General features: G+C 55.7%; 2 protein-coding genes across 5 annotated transcripts; both read left to right on the plus strand.

Moving 5' to 3' along the window:
- Positions 1-1669: 1669 nt before the first annotated feature.
- PPM1J (protein phosphatase, Mg2+/Mn2+ dependent 1J) lies at positions 1670-7659 on the plus strand. Of its 3 annotated transcripts, none has more exons than XM_022584062.3 (10): positions 1670-2029; positions 3632-3746; positions 4483-4770; positions 5057-5169; positions 5445-5529; positions 6105-6223; positions 6427-6490; positions 6647-6754; positions 6866-6961; positions 7162-7659. In XM_022584062.3, exons 1-10 carry the CDS (start codon positions 1704-1706, stop codon positions 7258-7260), a joined length of 1413 nt encoding a protein of 470 aa, XP_022439770.2. In that variant the 5' UTR covers positions 1670-1703; the 3' UTR covers positions 7261-7659. The 3 variants fall into 3 exon arrangements, with proteins under 3 accessions (XP_022439770.2, XP_022439769.2, XP_022439768.2); XM_022584061.3 differs by having other exon boundaries at positions 5057-5142; positions 6866-7017; positions 7162-7649; XM_022584060.2 differs by having other exon boundaries at positions 6866-7017; positions 7162-7648.
- A 2122-nt stretch (positions 7660-9781) lies between these two features.
- RHOC (ras homolog family member C) lies at positions 9782-16207 on the plus strand. Of its 2 annotated transcripts, none has more exons than XM_022584069.3 (5): positions 9782-9902; positions 13418-13581; positions 14122-14242; positions 14570-14700; positions 15607-16207. In XM_022584069.3, exons 2-5 carry the CDS (start codon positions 13426-13428, stop codon positions 15778-15780), a joined length of 582 nt encoding a protein of 193 aa, XP_022439777.1. In that variant the 5' UTR covers positions 9782-9902; positions 13418-13425; the 3' UTR covers positions 15781-16207. The 2 variants fall into 2 exon arrangements, with proteins under 2 accessions (XP_022439777.1, XP_089774098.1); XM_089917972.1 differs by lacking the exon at positions 9782-9902 and adding an exon at positions 11934-12207.
- Positions 16208-16496: the final 289 nt, after the last annotated feature.

Here is a 16496-nt window from a genome sequence, read left to right on the forward strand (position 1 = left end):
AGAAACACTGAATAATAAAAATAGCCAGGATGTTATATTTTTTCTTCTGTCTATGGCTTGCTGCCACTGTTTATGCCATTTATCTGTGAGCTGGTTCCAGTTTTTCTCAAACAGGAGGGAAATACCCATAGCAGCAGCATGTTCTTTATCTCCCTGTCTGGCTTGCCACTCTATGTGCCTTTGGGTCTGACTTTTTCTGGTTTTCTTTTCTTTTCTTCTTTTTCCTTCTCTCTGCCCAAAGTGCAGGCATAATTATAGAAGTCTACAAACCTGAACGACCATTGTGAGATTTTTATTTGGAAGGTACCAGAAAAGACACCCCTTCTGAGGGTACAGTCTAGCCAGGAACAGAGAGGGTCATGGTCAGGAAGCACCCAGCTGACAGAGTCCAGAGGTGGAATCCCCACCATGAACTGGGTGCCAGTCCCTGAGGACTACCCTGACTTGCATTAGGACCATAAGGGCCTTGTCCCCATTTGAACCATGTGTGGGGTAGGAGGTGTCTCTGAGGCCTAACAATCAATTCCCAGGCTTAGGAACATAGTTCCAGCATTAGGTCAGTACCACCCTCCCCTCTCAGGCAGGGACTTAGCCTGGCCTCTGTCTCCCCCAGGTGGCAGCCACAGCAGCTGTTCACCTGGACTGTTCTCCACCTTTGCCTTAAGAGGAGGAGGGTGGGAGAGGAGGAACACCCCCCTCTTCTATTCACCTACCTCTTAACCCTTCCTCTCTGATCTAGATAAATCAGCTTGGTTTTTAAGAATCGGTGTGGGTGGCTGGGGAACGGACATGGGCATAAATTTCCCACTGGCTGTTGACCTCCTGGAACAAGTCATGTAAAATGACAGGAGCGTCCAGTCCTGCGTCATCCATAAAACGAACATAATAAAACCTACCTTGCAGGGTTAGTGTGCAGTGTAAAGGGCCTAAAGTATAGAAAGTGCTTTGTAGAGAGCCTATTATTAGTAAGTCCTCAATAAATGTAGTTATTGTTATCCTTATTAACAGTTCTGCTGTGGTCAGGGGAGGTCCAAATATGGGCGGAAATTGGGTCCCGAAAAAAAAAAAGTGGAGTCGGAGTGGCAACTGTTCTGCCGGATCTAGCGGTGGTTTTCACGGGGAACAGCGCCCTCGGGAATCCGGGAACTTACCCAGCTCCCTAATTCAGGATGGTTGGCTCCAGCCTGCCTTGTTACCACTTCCACACCACTCCCAGCACCAGCTCGCTGGCCCTCACTCTCATTCCGGCAGCCCCAGCCAGAGGTGTTACCACAACCGGAGCTTCACACCCAGCGGTCGCTAACGGAGATCATCAGCTCCATCACCCTCTGGGCAGGCTAGCCACAACGAACCCAGGGCGAGAAGACACCACCCTCCCGTCACAATAGGGAAGTTCTAGCTGATTGATATAGAGCAAGGCTGAAATAAGATTTCTGTCCCCTTCCTACAACAGCAGACCCTTCTTCCCCCCAAAAAACAGAGGCGGGAGAAGTCGGAACAGGGCGGGGGAGAGGCCGCGAGCCGGCGGGGCTGTTCCCGGGGTAGCCCAGAGCCGCAGGTAGTTTCCCCGGGTGCCGGCCCTGCGGGCCGCGAGCCAATGGTGGGGCCGAACTGACCGGAGCGAGCACCGCCCCTCGAGAGACCTAGGGGGCGGGGCCTGTCCTGGGGCGGGGCCACGGCCGAGGGCGGGGAAGGGAGGCAGCATGCTAAACCGGGTGCGTTCGGCCGTGGCGCACCTGGTGAGCTCTGGGGGCGCCCCGCCTCCGCGCCCCAAGTCGCCAGACCTGCCCAACTCGACCTCGGCGCCACCCGCCGCCCCTCCACAAGCTCCCAGAAGCCCTCCGGCTAGGGCTGGGAGCGGGAGTGCGGCACCCGCGAGGACAGTAGAGGCTCGAGCAAGCTTCTGCCGACCGACCTTTCTGCAGCTGAGCCCTGGGGGCCTGCGACGCGCCGATGATCACGCTGGCCGGGCTGTGCAAAGCCCCCCGGACACTGGCCGTCGCCTGCCTTGGAGCACGGGCTACGCCGAGTGAGCGCCCCCGGGGGTACCCTAACCAGGATGGGACTCCCATTCCCAACCTCCTCCCCACCTTGGCATCCCGGGCGCTGGGACGCATCCCCCCTCGTCGCTCTCGGTGCCAGGAGCTCCTTTTTCCCAGGACCTTTGCTGTCCTCTGGGCTTCGGGCCGCACCCACTCCCAGCCCTTTCTCAAGTCGGGTGCAGCTTTTCTCAGGACTTTCTAGCTCGCTGACTATCCTCACCCGCGCCGCTTCAGGACCTTGTTCTCTCCCAGAGCCCGGAGAGTGGAGGGCCCGTGAACGATGAGTTGGCCAGTTGTCAGTCGCGGCCCGGTAGTTTAATGGCTAAGGGAGGAGAGATTTCAAGGAGCGGGGGTCCCTTTTAATATAGGAGATGGCGGCTGGAAAAACTCCTTGGGCTTCCCGACCCCAGCGCCCCAGTTCCCTGTCCCTCTTACCATTCCCCTCCCCCTCCACACCCAGAAATAGCCCGCGACACCAGGCGGCCGCCGGCTTCCCCAGGGGCGGGGGAGGGGGCCACCCGGGGAAGCGGGAGGGCCCCCTTTGAACACCCCTTGGCGGGTGGACTTGCCCTGGCCAGGCAAGGAAGTGGACCTCCGGGCCAGAGCGGTGGGAGTGGCGGCAGCAGCCGGCTTGCTCCAAGGCTGCGTGAATTTTTTTTTTTTTTTTTTTGCCTGTTTGGTTGTTTGTTGGCAGTGCAGGATCTTAGTTCCCTGACCCGGGGACCCGGCAGTGAGACCGAGGAGTCCTAACCACTGGACCACTAGGGGATTCCTACAGGGCCGGTGGATTTTTAATGCATCTGCTGGGAGAGCAGAGCACTGAGGGAGATGGGGGCGCTGAGGGGCTGAGGGTCGTGGCTGGTGGACCCGCGGCCCCACTACCGGCTCCTTTAACTTCCTATTTGGGAAGAGTTTGGGGTTATGTGGCTCCTGCGCAGTCCAGGGAGGCTTCCACTCCTACCCTATTTCAATTCCTCTTTCCTGATCTGTGCCGGAGCACTTACTCATTGTCAAACAGCAGAAACTGGGACTTCCCTGGCGGTCCGATGGTTAAGACTCCATGCTTCCAATGCAGGGGGCGCGGGTTTGACACCTCGTTGGGGGGGAGAACTAAGATCCCACAAGAAACCAAAAAAGAAAAAAAAAAAAAGCAGCAGAAACTTTCACTGGATGATTTTAGGATAAAGGTGGGTGTGCTCATGAGGGTGGGGTGGGGTGTTGTGGACAAGAAGCTAGAAGAGGTTTTTGGGGGTCAGAGTGGATGCAGGGTCTCGGCAAGCCAGGAATTAAAACCTCCTTCCCTCCATCCAGGTCCTCCCCCAGTGATACCATTAGGGAAGGGATGGGAGATCTGAGGTGGGAGAGTGCTGCTGTGGCCTTTCTAGGAGGTGGTGGAGACAAACACCTAGGCAGTACTCCTTGTGCCTTGCCCTGCCTCCCTTCTCCTCCTCCCTCTGGCCTGGTTCCCAGGTGGCTGTGACCTTTCTCAGCTTGGCCAGCAGGCCAGAGAGGGTATGTGTGTCTCAGGTGGGAGTTATTCCAGGACCTTGTCTGGTGTCCAACCTGATGTGGTCACTTTGGCCTGACAGGGTCATCAACTCTGGCAAGAGCCGGCACAATGAGGACCAGGCTTGCTGTGAAGTGGTGTATGTGGAAGGTCGGAGGAGTGTTTCAGGGGCACCTAGGGAGCCTAGCCGAGGCCAGGTAAGCTCCCCACCCCCTTTCCTAACCTCCACAGGAGACACCTATCCCCAGGGATTCTAGGCATTCGGTTTTAATCTGAGCCATGTGATAGACCTACCCCCTAACTCACTAGCTTTCTACTTTAATGGCACAGAATTTTATCTGGCATTGATTAGGTAGATTCTACCATGTCAGTGTGAATATTTAGTTTTCCACTTAAAATGGAGATATGCTCATGTATTCATTGATGATTTAATAACTACCACTGCTTATTTTTGCATCTTTTATCCTCTGAGTTTGACTTTCTTATTTTTTTTTTTGTTTGTTTGTTTGTTTTGCGGTACGCGGGCCTCTCACTGCTGTGGCCTCTCCCGTTGCGGAGCACAGGCTCCGGACGTGCAGGCTCAGCGGCCATGGCTCACAGGCCCAGCCGCTCCGCGGCATGTGGGATCCTCCCGGACCGGGGCACGAACCCGTGTCCCCTGCATCGGCAGGCGGACTCTCAACCACTGCGCCACCAGGGAAGCCCAAGTTTGACTTTTTTGATGCTTTGCTTTCAGACACATAGTATGCCTTTGGTGAATGAGTGAATAAATCTAATTTGCCTTAAATACCAAAATCTAACCTCCTCTCTAATGTTTATATGGATGCCCAGAGTCTTGCTCTTCTCCCTGCATAACACAAACACACACACGCACGCACACACACACACACACACACAAACACACACACTCACCTCCAACTTTTCCTCCACCAGGGACTCTGCTTCTACTACTGGGGACTGTTTGATGGGCATGCAGGAGGCAGAGCTGCCGAAATGGCCTCTAGGCTCCTGCATCGCCACATTCGGGAGCAGCTAAAGGACCTGGTAGAGATACTCCAGGACCCCTCGCCACCTCCCCTCTGCCTCCCGTCCACCCCAGGGGCTCCAGGTTCCTCTGATTCCTCTCACTTGGTTGGTCCTCAGTCCTGCTGGTCTTCGCAGAAGGAAGTGACTCATGAGAGCCTGGTAGTGGGTGCCATTGAGAATGCCTTCCAGTTCATGGTAAGTGGGTGGCCTGAGCCAAGAGCCTGCCAGGCAGACACTTTGGTCAACTCTGTATGGGAGTCAGGTAGCCTGAGGAGGTGACCCTGAGAACCCATAACAGCTTTGAGAACCTGAGCAGAACTTGGTTCAGAGGGAGGGAGAAGTGGGTGTTATACCGATGTCTTCCCTACTGTCCACCAGTGTGGCTTGCCTGGGCCAGTTTATTTCTGCAGATGTGGGCGGGTGGCTGTGTGTCTGGAGCCTCTTCTTCATCCACCCCCTTTGACCCTTCCTCATATGGCAGGATGAGCAGATGGCCCGGGAGCGGCGTGGCCACCAAGTGGAGGGGGGCTGCTGTGCACTGGTTGTGGTCTACTTGCTAGGCAAGGTGTACGTAGCCAATGCAGGTGACAGCAGGTATGGGGTGGGAGCTTTGGAAAAGGCTGTGCGGGGGAGGGGTCAAGCTTCTGGGATGGGGGAATAGAAGAGAGTGACGTGGTGGGTGTTAATATTCAGAGATTGGAACGGGTCAGGAGGGATCACAGACATAAGGAAGGGCCTGAAATAGCTATGAGGGGAGGAAAACTGGGGGTCTGGGTGAGGGACTCTAAGGGAGGGCCTTGTCTTTTTGGAACTCTTTATGTGAGGGGGTTGTAGAGAGCCAAGCCCAAACCTTTTGTTTCTCTGGGCAGAGCCATCATTGTCCGGAATGGAGAAATCATTCCAATGTCCCGGGAGTTCACCCCGGAGACTGAGCGCCAGCGTCTCCAGATGCTTGTAAGTAGGAACTAAACTCCCTACTCCCATTCCTTACTAATCTTGTGCCTGTGTCCCAAGGACTCTCTGACCCTCACAACACAGACAGACTGCTCCTTACTGGGAGCTTACTGGGAAGGCCACTCCACAGACTATGGAGTGTAGGGCTGAGCTGGTGTGGAGGATGTGGCAGGAAAGAGCGTGGGCTGCTCCAGTGCCTTCCACTGTGGCCCCAACTGAGGAAGGAAGTGCAGTCAGAGTGGGGGAAGGAAACAGCAAAGGCCCCTAAGGGGCAGGATAGCTTAGTGCTTTAAAGCAATGGCTCTGGAGCTGGGCTGCCTGGGATTGAATCCTGGTTTGAGTACTTTGTGTGATCTTCAACAGTTCCCTGAACTTCTCCATAAATCAAGAGTTCCTGCCTTAAAAGTTGTTGTGAGGATTAAATGAGCTAATATATGTTAATATTAGAACAGTGCATGGTACACAGTAAACTCCATTTAAGGGTCTGCTGTAATTAACATCACCTCTACACCAGGGTGTACTGTAAACCTAATGCCCCCTGGCCCTCTGCTCTGTCTGGCCGCTCCCAACCCCAGGGCTTCCTGAAACCAGAGCTGCTGGGTGGTGAATTCACCCACCTTGAGTTCCCCCGCAGAGTTCAGCCTAAGGAGCTGGGGCAGAGGATGCTGTACCGGGACCAGAACATGACTGGCTGGTAACACTTCCCTCAGAGCTGGGGCCCGTTTCCATGGCAACACAACCAGTCCCTCGCCAACAGCAAGGTGGAAGCTGGAGGCTGGGCCAGGCTGGGAGCTGGGGGAATGCGGCCCTTCTAAGGGGTTTGTGTAAGGGGTGTGGCTCCTAGGGGAGAGGGACTTTGATGCCTGGGTGATGCCTCCTCTACTCCCCCCTCCCCAGGGCCTACAAAAAGATCGAGCTGGAGGATCTCAGGTTTCCTCTGGTCTGTGGGGAGGGCAAAAAGGTAAACTCCATGGTAGAGGTGGGAGAGGGCAGGAGGACCCACCACAACTTGTCTAGGGAGGTGGAGGTTCTACCCGAGGGTAGGGGTGGAAAGGGTCCACGGTCCCAGAGAGACTGGGAGAAGGCTATAGTAGTGTCCCCTCCTCATTTCCTTTAGGCTCGAATGATGGCCACCATTGGGGTGACCCGGGGCTTGGGAGACCACAACCTCAGGGTCTGCAGTTCTACCCTGCCCATCAAGCCCTTCCTCTCCTCTTTCCCTGAGGTGAGCCACATGGGAGCCTCCTTAGCCTTCCCTGCTCTGGGGGTCTCAGGCTAGCTCTCTCCCAAGGTCGCTTTATCCCCAAGCTCCCTCTGCACCCTCTCTCCCCACCAGGTACGAGTGTATGACCTGACGCAGTATGAGCACTGCCCAGATGACGTGCTAGTCCTGGGAACAGATGGGCTGTGGGATGTCACCAGTGACTGTGAGGTAGCTGCCACTGTGGACAGGGTGCTGTCAGCCTATGAGCCCAATGACCCCAGCAGGTAGGGGTTGTATGGCGGCAAGGGGATGATGATGGGGAAGGAAGGGACACAGGGAAGAAATGCTTGGGAACCCACATGAGGGCCTGTGTATCCATCTTCCCATGTACATGTTGGTACATGAATGTACACATGTGCTTCTGACAGGTACACAGCTCTGGCCCAAGCTCTGGTCCTAGGGGCCCGGGGCACCCCCCGGGACCGTGGTTGGCGTCTCCCCAACAACAAGCTGGGTTCCGGGGATGACATCTCGGTCTTCGTCATCCCCCTGGGAGGGCCAGGCAGCTACTCCTGAGGGGCTCAGGCCCGAACCTCCCACCACCATCCCAGCCTCTCCATGCTTACCCCTCTCCCAACCCAAATTCTGAAGTTGTCTCCTTGACCTTCTTTAGTGGCAATTTAACTGAAGAAGGGGTGCCAGTTCGATCCAAAATTTTAGCCCTTGGCAAATAAACCAGATGGATAAATGTGTGTGTCTTTATTTTCTTTGACTAAAAACTGTCCCAGTTGTCTCCCGAACATCTCCTAGACATCTCACAGGCACTTCAACTCAACATTCCTCCAACTGAATTCATTATTTCCCCCACAAACATGTCCTCTCCCCACTCATCATCTCAGGGGGCACCAGCTCAGCTACTCAAGTTAGAATTCTTGGAGTTGAGCACCTTTGGCTTCCGTTTCTTCCTCATCAAGCTAATCAATCACTAAGTATTGTTGATTATATATTTTTAAATATATTTCTTTAAAAAACATTTTTTTTTTTTTAGTTTTTGGCCGCGCTGCATGCGGATTCTAGTTCCCCGGGGGACCAGGGATCGAACCTGTGCCCCCTATATGGGAAGTGCGGAGTCTTAACCACTGGACCACCAGGGAAGTCCCTTAAATATATTTCTATTTGTCCATCCCTACAGGCACTACCTTAGTCCTTCAGTATATTAGCCTCCTAATTGTCTCCAAGCCACTCCCCTGCTTTCCCCAATATATAATATACACAGCAGCCAGGGAGCCCTTTCCACAGGGTGAATCTGAGTTGGTGATTCCTCTGAGAAAACACTTTGGTGGCTCCTTACTGCACCTAGACCAAAACTGACACTCAACTCTTGAGCATGGCATATAAGGACCTTCATATCTGGCCACTGCTTCCTTCTCCAGCCCTGTCTTCTGCCCCACCCCGCCTTGTGTTTTCCACAACTCTGTGGGTCTGGAGTAGCTCCAACTCATTTAAAATCTACACATCACCTCATCCTGAAGGCTTCGCCTGTCCTTCCACAGCCCAGGCATGCCCCCACTATAGCGCTCACCTCTTGTACTGTAACTGTCTATATGAGGGGTTGGTACGGAGTAGCAGTTAAGGAACAGGGGCTTGAAAGTCCTGCTGTTTGGGTCCTGGTGCCAAACCCAACACTAGGTTTGCAATCTCTCTGAGCCTCAATTTGCTTTTTGGAAAAATGGAGATAACAGGACTACCTCAGGAGGTAGTTGTAGGACTAAAGTAGTTTATGTATGTAGAGCCAGGTCCATGTAATAAGGGTTCAATAACTATTACCTATCTTTAAGTTGTCTGCATTTGGAATTTAGATTGTAAGTTCTTAGAAGGCAGAAACTGATCTGAACTGAGCACATAGCTCAGTTTAGTGAGCCAGTTAAGAGGCCTGGGACCAAATTGCACTGGACCTCAGTTTCATCATTTAGCAAATGTGTGGATTGCTCTTCAGATCTTTAAAGTCTGTATGACTTCTAACATTCATTCATTCAGCAAGTATTTGTTGGAAATCTATTATGTGCCACACACTGTGCCAGACAGTGGGAAGGGACAGGTTGGAGGATCACAGTGGGCAGTAGAGAGAGAGACCAGCTTTGGAGCCAGACAGGCCTGACTATCTGAGTTCTTGCTCTGCCACATACAAATGGCAAAATTAAGCCACTTAAGTTAAGCCACTTAACTCCACCCGAGCCTCAGTTTACTTACAGGCAAAAGGGGGATGGGTACACTTAACCTAGAGATCTGTGATGACTATTAGAAGCTATGTAGTGTTCCCTGCACAAGCTAATAAAATGTGAGTAGACTTCCTCATCCTCCATCCACCTCCTCAGGTACCTTTCAGGGAAGGAGATACACCAGTTGGTAAATACCCAACGCACAAGTCAGGCCCGGCTAGGTGTCCCTAGAGGCACAGAAATAATACAACGGGGGTGGCAACTGAATTCCCAGCTGGGGATCCAGAAAGATTCCAGGGTGGAAGGATGGGTAGGAGTTGGAAATTCCAGGTAGGGGGAAGGAAGGGAATTGTGAGGTGGAACCAAGTGCCCTGAATCTCAAAGGTTCTGAAAGGTGTCCAGGCCTGGGGGGATGATGGTGGGTTGTACTTACTCCGCAATGATCCTAGGAGCAGAGGGTGGGCATCTTCCGCGGCCTCCTCCTCGGGCGTCCCCGAAGCCGTCTTTTCCAGTCCCGCCTCCCGCGAAGCCCCAGGTGATGTAGGCGCGGGTGGCCGGTTGGCCACGCGAGGGCAGCAGCGGCCCTTTCCTGACCCCACCCCGGGTTCCTCTCAACTTTCCCGACGCCGGTCCGCCACCAGGAGCTGGAAGGTGGGGCAGAGGCAGAGTCCTCAGGGGTCCCGTTCGCCGCGCCTCGCCCCGCTGCCCACTCCTCCACAGTCCCAGCATCTCCCCCAGATCCCGGGGACTCTCGCTGGGCGACCCTCTGGGGCCGTGAGTGGGGGCCGTGGGCGGGGGCCGTGGGCGGGCGGAGCCAAGGGCCGCCCGGCCCGCCCCTCCCCGCGAGTCGCCCCTCCCCGCCGCGGCGCTGGAGGAGGGCGGGGCGGTGCCCCTCGGGTCAGTCTCTGCCTCCGGCACCGGCCGCGCAGCTGGAAGCGGCGGAGCGGAAGGTATCCCGGGTTGGGGCTCTGGGCGGCGGGGTCGTCCTGGGAACTCATCCCCAGGAGAGCACTCCCCCCGTCTCCGCCTGGCAGGAGCTCGGGGCGCCGGCCGGGGAGGGGCTTTGGTCCGAGCGCGGGCCGCCTGCCCTCCCTCGTACGCGGCGTCTGGGCGGTGCGGGGGTCGGGCCGGCTCGGCCCCTCCCTGCCCTCCTGGGCTGCAGTGAGGGGCCCCGGGAATTGCCCCGCAGGGCCTCTCGCCTCTTGGTGTCCGAGTCGGAGTCAGTTCCCTTCTCCCGGCTTCCCGGAACCTGCCCGGCCGGGCGAGGGGAGAGACGGCAACTTGGGTCTCCGCGAGGGAGCCGCAGCGCAGACGCTCTAGCTCCCAGGCCTGGCGGCCCTCTGTGAACCTGGGCTTGGGTGTGGGTCTGGGCCCGAGTCCGGGTTGAGGTGGGAATCCCCCCCTCCGGGCCGGTGGAGTGGCGGGAATAGGGGCGGGTGTGACCGCGGGGGCTGCCACTGCCTCGGGGGTCTGGATGTCGCCCTAGATGGTTTCTGGAGCCGGCCTGGAGTGGAGGTACAGGAGATTGGGAAGGATCCAGCCCGTGTGTGCGTGTGTGTGTGTGTGTGTGTGTGTGTGTGTGTGTGGTTTTCAAGTTGAGGAGGAGGTATCTGATTTCTTCCCTAGACCTCAGGGGTGGTGGGCAGGGTACAGCAGAACCTGGTTCATCTGGAAATCTAGAGGATGATTGAGGAGACGGCAGCTGTTTTATTCCAGGGAAGGCCCCAGAAATTCCAGGGTCATTCCAGGCCCCGTGTGGGGTTTGGTTGCCCCTCTTAGGGTCAGTGGGGCAGTTCCTCAGGGGCTGCCTCTCACAGGGAGCTGTTGTTTTCGCCATCTTGGCGTTGGGCCTGGTGGCCTGGCCTGGCCTGGGCCAACTACTCTTCTGAGCCTGAAGGGAACATCTTCTAATTGAGATGGGGGGCTCTAGGTCATTTAATGCATGCCCTTGCCCTGGAGTTCTGGCCTCTGCCCACCACCGTCTGGTGCCACCTAAACTGCCTTGCCTGGGGCGGGCATACTCATGCCTAAGCAATTGGTATTCACCCTAGTGGTGAATGTGCTCCATCCCTCCATCAATACTGCCCATCCCAGGTTGAGGCTACCCCAGCCTGTCTTCCCACAGTTGGACCAATGGAACCTGTGGGAGTAGGTGAGGGTGCTGGTCACCTGGGTGGAATTTCCAGGGGACCCCCTTTTCTTTTTTTTTAAATTAATGTATTTTATTTATTTTTGGCCACGTTGGGTCTTCTTTGCTGCACAGGGGCTTTCTCTAGTTGCGGTGAGCGGGCCCTACTCTTCGTTGCGGTGCGCGCGCGGGCTTCTCATTGCAGTGTCTTCTCCTGTTGCAGAGCACAGGGCTCTAGGGCACGTGGGCTTCAGTAATTGTGGCACGCGGGCTTCAGTAGTTGTGGCACAGGGACTCAGTAGTTGTGGCTCGCGGGCTGTAGAGCGCAGGCTCAGTAGTTGTGGCGCACGAGCTTAGTTGCTCCATGGCACGTGGGATCTTCCTGGACCACGGCTCGAACCCGTCTCCTGCATTGGCAGGCAGATTCTTAAGCACTGCGCCACTAGGGAAGCCTGAGACCCCCTTTTCTGAAGGGTGGTTTCCATTTTTGGAGGGGATCTGCTGGCAGGGTGAATGCCTTCTTGCCTGTTTTGGGGGTATCAGAGAGCCCCTGTTGTGATGGGGAGAGTGTGGCCGTGCACTCAACTCCTATAAATTCCCTCTGATTCATATCCACTTGCCCCCATCCCACTGTTGTGCATGTGTGTGTGGAGGGGAAGGAGGCCACCCGGGACCCCACTGCTGAAGAGAGCTTGCCTTGGGCTGGAGTATTCGCTCCCTAAAAGGCAGACCAAGGCAGGGCTGTGAGGTGGTGGTGGTGTGTGGGGAGTAAAGGAGTTCAGCCTAGTTTGACAGGATGTGGGACTGAGAAAAAGCCAGGTTTGGGGCAGAGATCAGGTTACCGTCCCCTTCTTTTTTAACTACTCCCTGTGTGGTTGGTGCTGGGACTGGCCCTCATTTGTCTCTTTTTTGGGGGCTCCTCCCAGCACAGGCTGCAGCCTCCGCTTCTCCCAACAGCTTCGACTTCATCTCAGGCCCAGAGCCCGCCCTCTCTTCCTCCTCGGCTGTAGGCCTGGGAACTCCAGCCGACTGGAGGTCAGCTCCTCTCCCCAGGGAAGGAGGAAGTGAGGCTCAGCTGAGGCGCGGGGAAGCTGGGAAGGTGTGATGAACTGTGCAGATGCTCTTTGGTGTGTGTTGGGGGCAGGGGACACATGGAAACCCCAGGAAGCTGACTCCTTGCCCTGAGTCACAGGGAGGGGTGGGCAGGGCCTCAGGGTGAGCTGGACAGAGTGGAGGAAGGGGCTGTTCCAGGGAGTGGGTGGAGGTGATTCCCTAGTGGATTATTCTCAGTCGCTCTGCTGTGGTAGATGTGTGGCTCCCTACAGTGTGGTCATTGTCCCCTGCCTGGGGCTGAGTGACCCAGTGTAGCTTCCAGGCCCAGTAGGAAGCAGGGGGAGGAAGGCAGGCTGCCCGAATGTGGGCTGTGGGCACTGCCTGGACTGAGCCTCCTTTGTGTGACTCGGGGCTCTGGGGACCGGGACAGGGTGGGCCAGGGAAGCCTGCTGGCTGCTGCCGCTGCCCTCTGTCTGGGTTTCCCTCCCTCTGCTCTCCTTCCCACCTCTGGGGTGATATGTAGAAAAGCAACAGACTCTAGAGTCACACGGCCCTGCTTTGAGTGCCATCCCTGCCACAACTCTGAATTCGTGTCTTAACCTCAATGAATCTCACTTTCCTAGTTTGTCAAAATGGGGAGCTCACTACCTACCTTCCAGGCTTCTGGGGACTGAGGGAGGTGATTTTTGTCCAAATGCCCACCATAGTGCCTGGCACCTAGGGGTGTGATAAATATTCTTTCCCTTACCCACCCATATGGGTAGGGACTCTTCGTTTTTCGCTGGGCAGGCATGACTTGTGCTGACTTTGGGACAGTGTGTTCCAGATTGGACCTTCACAATTATTAAACTTTAAAAAGTATCGAAATCCTGGTAACAAATACACCTGACTTGAAACCCTGATACGTAGAATAGATAAAAGCTTGCCCTTCTGTACACGTCACTGGTCCCTGAGCACCCCTCTAGGTGTCCAGGGGCCCACAGTTGGGGAGTGGATTAGATTAGAACTCATGCTTTCTGGCTCCCAAGTGGGTGGTTCTTCCACCTCCCATTTCTGTATTCTAACCCATGGGGGAGACCTGTCCCTGACCTTGAGATTAGGAATTTCAAGCTCAGTTGCCCGACCACTTGGTTCTTGGCAAGAACATGCCTGAGCAAGCCCCTTTCCCTCCCTCCTCTCCCTTCACTGGATGCCTCGGTTTCCAGGGAGGGCTTGGGGGCCCTAGAGAAGTGTTTGTGGACTTACTGGCTTTTCCCAACATCCCCACTGCCTCTTCCCTATCAGCCCCAGACATGGCTGCCATTCGAAAGAAGCTGGTGATCGTGGGGGATGGGGCCTGTGGGAAGACCTGCCTCCTCATCGTCTTCAGCAAGGATCAGTTCCCAGAAGTCTATGTCCCTACTGTCTTTGAGAACTACATCGCCGACATAGAGGTGGACGGCAAGCAGGTAAGGGCGAAGAGCCCCTTGGAACCACGCCTGCCCCCTTCACTTATGGACCTGGGATGTCCGTGCTCACCATACACCCATGTCCTTGCTTCACTCTTCCTGCTGGAACCAGTGGAAGTTAGGAAGTGAAACTGCAGTCTTAGGAAATCTGGATAACCTCCTGGTTTTTTACACGCTGGCTCTGTAATCTGGGCCCAGTCCCTTTGCCTCTGGGTTTAAGCTCCCCCAGCTGTGAAATGGAAATAATGGTAAGGCCTCCTTCGAAGGGTTTTTATGAGTATTAAATAAAATAGTGGCGCTCCCGATGGCAGCTCAAACTGCACAAAGATCAAACGCTGTTGTCTCAGGATTTAAGAAACTCACCTTAGTTTATGTTGTGTGACAATGATTAGCACTATCCCTGGCACATAGTAGGTGTTCAATAGGTAGATGTTCAGTGAACCTAAGGGACCAGGATTTCAGATAGGACCTCTGGGTGGCAGGGTGTGGGGTGTGTAACTGGGGCCCTCAGGCTAGCTAAGCACTGGCCCTGTGTGTCAGGTGGAGCTGGCTCTGTGGGACACAGCAGGGCAGGAAGACTATGATCGCCTGCGGCCTCTCTCCTACCCGGACACTGACGTCATCCTCATGTGCTTCTCCATCGACAGCCCCGACAGCCTGGGTGAGGGGGTTGGAGGGAGGGGGCTGAGAATCCCTTGGAATCAACCAACCAGAGGGAGCTCTTGCCTTGGCTCCTTTCAGCCATCTTCAGAAGCTGTGTGGGTGGGGTGCCGGGGAGCCCCGTTAGCCTCCTTTCCTGTGGTGACTCTGGCCCTCCGAGGGCTCAGGGAAGGGTGTGTACTGTGAGGGGGGTGGGGGTGGGTTGACCTGTGAAAGGGACTATCATGCTGAATAGCCTCTAAGACTGCCCTGCAGAGACAAGGGGACCCAGGGGAAGCCTTCTAGCCTAAGTGGAGGCACCAACACCTGTTGGGACGTGTCTGTGCAGAAAACATTCCTGAGAAGTGGACCCCGGAGGTGAAGCACTTCTGCCCCAACGTGCCCATCATCCTAGTGGGGAATAAGAAGGACCTGAGGCAAGATGAACATACCCGGAGAGAGCTGGCCAAGATGAAGCAGGTGGGTGCAGCCGCCAGGCTGGGAGGCCTTGGGGAGGAAGGTGCCCTCTGAGGGCTTGCAGGCTGGTGAAGGAGCCTCCCTCCTACTGACTCCCCGTGTTAGAAGTGATGGTAGCGTCCACCTCCTACCCCCCTGGCACCCCTACCCTGGTGAGGGAGAACCAGAGGGGCCCTTAGGGTCTGACCCGATATTCCATGAGACTGTCAGAGGACGGTGACTTGTCCAAGGTCATTTGGCATTTTGTCTGTTGTCCACTGTTTGGCATTGGGGCTATTAAGATGAATGAGAAAATCCTTGCCCTCAGGGAACCGGGTTCTTAGAGTAGATGTTTTGCTTGAGGTATGCAGGTGGAGCCATCAGAGTATACCTGGGGAGGTGTGTGGGCTGCTGTGGATGTGGAACGGAGGGTATTCTAAGTGGCTGGGAAAAGGCCCAGAGTGAGGGAGCTGGCTTATTTGGGGACCTGGTAAGTGGCTTTCTAGCCAGAGGACGAGTTGATTAGGGAGAGCTGCCAGGATAAGGAATCGAGACTATTCTTTGAACATAATTATGGCAGTTTTAAACTGGGGACAGATATGGTCAGAGTCAGCATGTTAGAAAAATGATTCTGGCAGCCATAGAGGATGGATTGGAAGAAAGTGAGAACAGAGGCTGGGAGGTCAGTCAGGAGATGGTAGATCCTCACTCAGGCAAGAGAAGAGTGTACCGTGGGGTATAGGGCTGATGGGGAGAATTTTGAAGGTAAATAGGAGTCTTGGGTCTCTAGCCTAGAAGCCATCCACGGTGGCCGGGGCTTGGATGCTTTGTGGGGTCAGGGCTGGAGGAGATATTTGTTCTTGTTACAAATACGGGTGAGGTGCACCTAACCAGCAGCTTCCTTTGACCACTTTCCTTCTACCTTCCCAGGAGCCTGTTCGATCTGAGGAAGGCCGGGACATGGCAAACCGGATCAGTGCCTTTGGCTACCTTGAGTGCTCAGCCAAGACCAAGGAGGGGGTGCGGGAGGTGTTTGAGATGGCCACTAGGGCTGGCCTCCAGGTCCGCAAGAATAAGCGCCGGAGGGGCTGCCCCATTCTCTGAGATCCCCAAGCTTCCCCTCCTCCCTTCACAGGGGTGCAGAAACTCCCCCTGCCCCCAACAGCCCCACCCTATTAGGGATCCCTGCTGAAGGCTCCCTTTCCCAATTCCCTCCTGCCCAGGACTGCATCGCGCTTCCCCAGCCCTGATGGTGGTGGCCGTAGGCCCCGTCTCAGCACTCTGGGAACCAGAGCACAGTCCCTCCCCCTGTTGCCTTCGTCCAGGGGTGGGGCTCTTGATCCCTTTGGCCTTCCCCAGAGGATCATCACACCAGCACTTTATACACTTCTGGCTCACAGGAGAGTATGTGGGGTAGGGGACTTGGAGGGTGTAACCCAGAGTCCCGGGCCCCTGGTGTTTCTGCTTTGGGCAGGGGCCTTGCATCTGGCTGTACTTGGTGTGGGGCATGAATAAAGGCCACAGGCTCCAACATGTGTGTGGCTTCCTGTCTTTCTCTCCTGGTCCCCGTGAGCCTGGAGTCCCATCTCTCCAGGGTGCTTGCCAGGCTGGCCCCCTGTCTGCAAAGGCAGGACTCCCGGGCAGGCAGGGTGGAGTCTTGGAGAAAAGGATGAGGTCACGCCTGGCTCTGGGCCTTGGAGGCGGGTGAGGGGAGTGGTCTGGAGCACTGGGCTAAACTTAGAAGCCTGTGGGTGGCTTCCCTGCCACCTCCCACTAGATTTCCTCCCCTGGACATGGGGGTTGGGTTCCTTTCTGGGGGT

This window comes from Delphinapterus leucas, chromosome 1 (assembly GCF_059928025.1).
Source record: "Delphinapterus leucas isolate spDelLeu-1000000601 "Yukka" chromosome 1, BTC_Dleu_Yukka2, whole genome shotgun sequence".
NCBI lineage: Eukaryota > Metazoa > Chordata > Mammalia > Artiodactyla > Monodontidae > Delphinapterus > Delphinapterus leucas.

Bases quoted from the DNA above. Each gene is read 5' to 3' on its own strand.
- PPM1J (XM_022584060.2), top strand. From the start codon at position 1,704: ATGCTAAACCGGGTGCGTTCGGCCGTGGCGCACCTGGTGAGCTCTGGG. The intron at 3,747-4,482 runs GTAAGCTCCCCA...TTCCTCCACCAG, and splicing joins GGGAGCCTAGCCGAGGCCAG to GGACTCTGCTTCTACTACTG. The intron at 6,224-6,426 runs GTAACACTTCCC...CCCCCTCCCCAG, and splicing joins GACCAGAACATGACTGGCTG to GGCCTACAAAAAGATCGAGC.
- RHOC (XM_089917972.1), top strand. The intron at 13,582-14,121 runs GTAAGGGCGAAG...CCTGTGTGTCAG, and splicing joins TAGAGGTGGACGGCAAGCAG to GTGGAGCTGGCTCTGTGGGA. The intron at 14,243-14,569 runs GTGAGGGGGTTG...GTGTCTGTGCAG, and splicing joins CGACAGCCCCGACAGCCTGG to AAAACATTCCTGAGAAGTGG.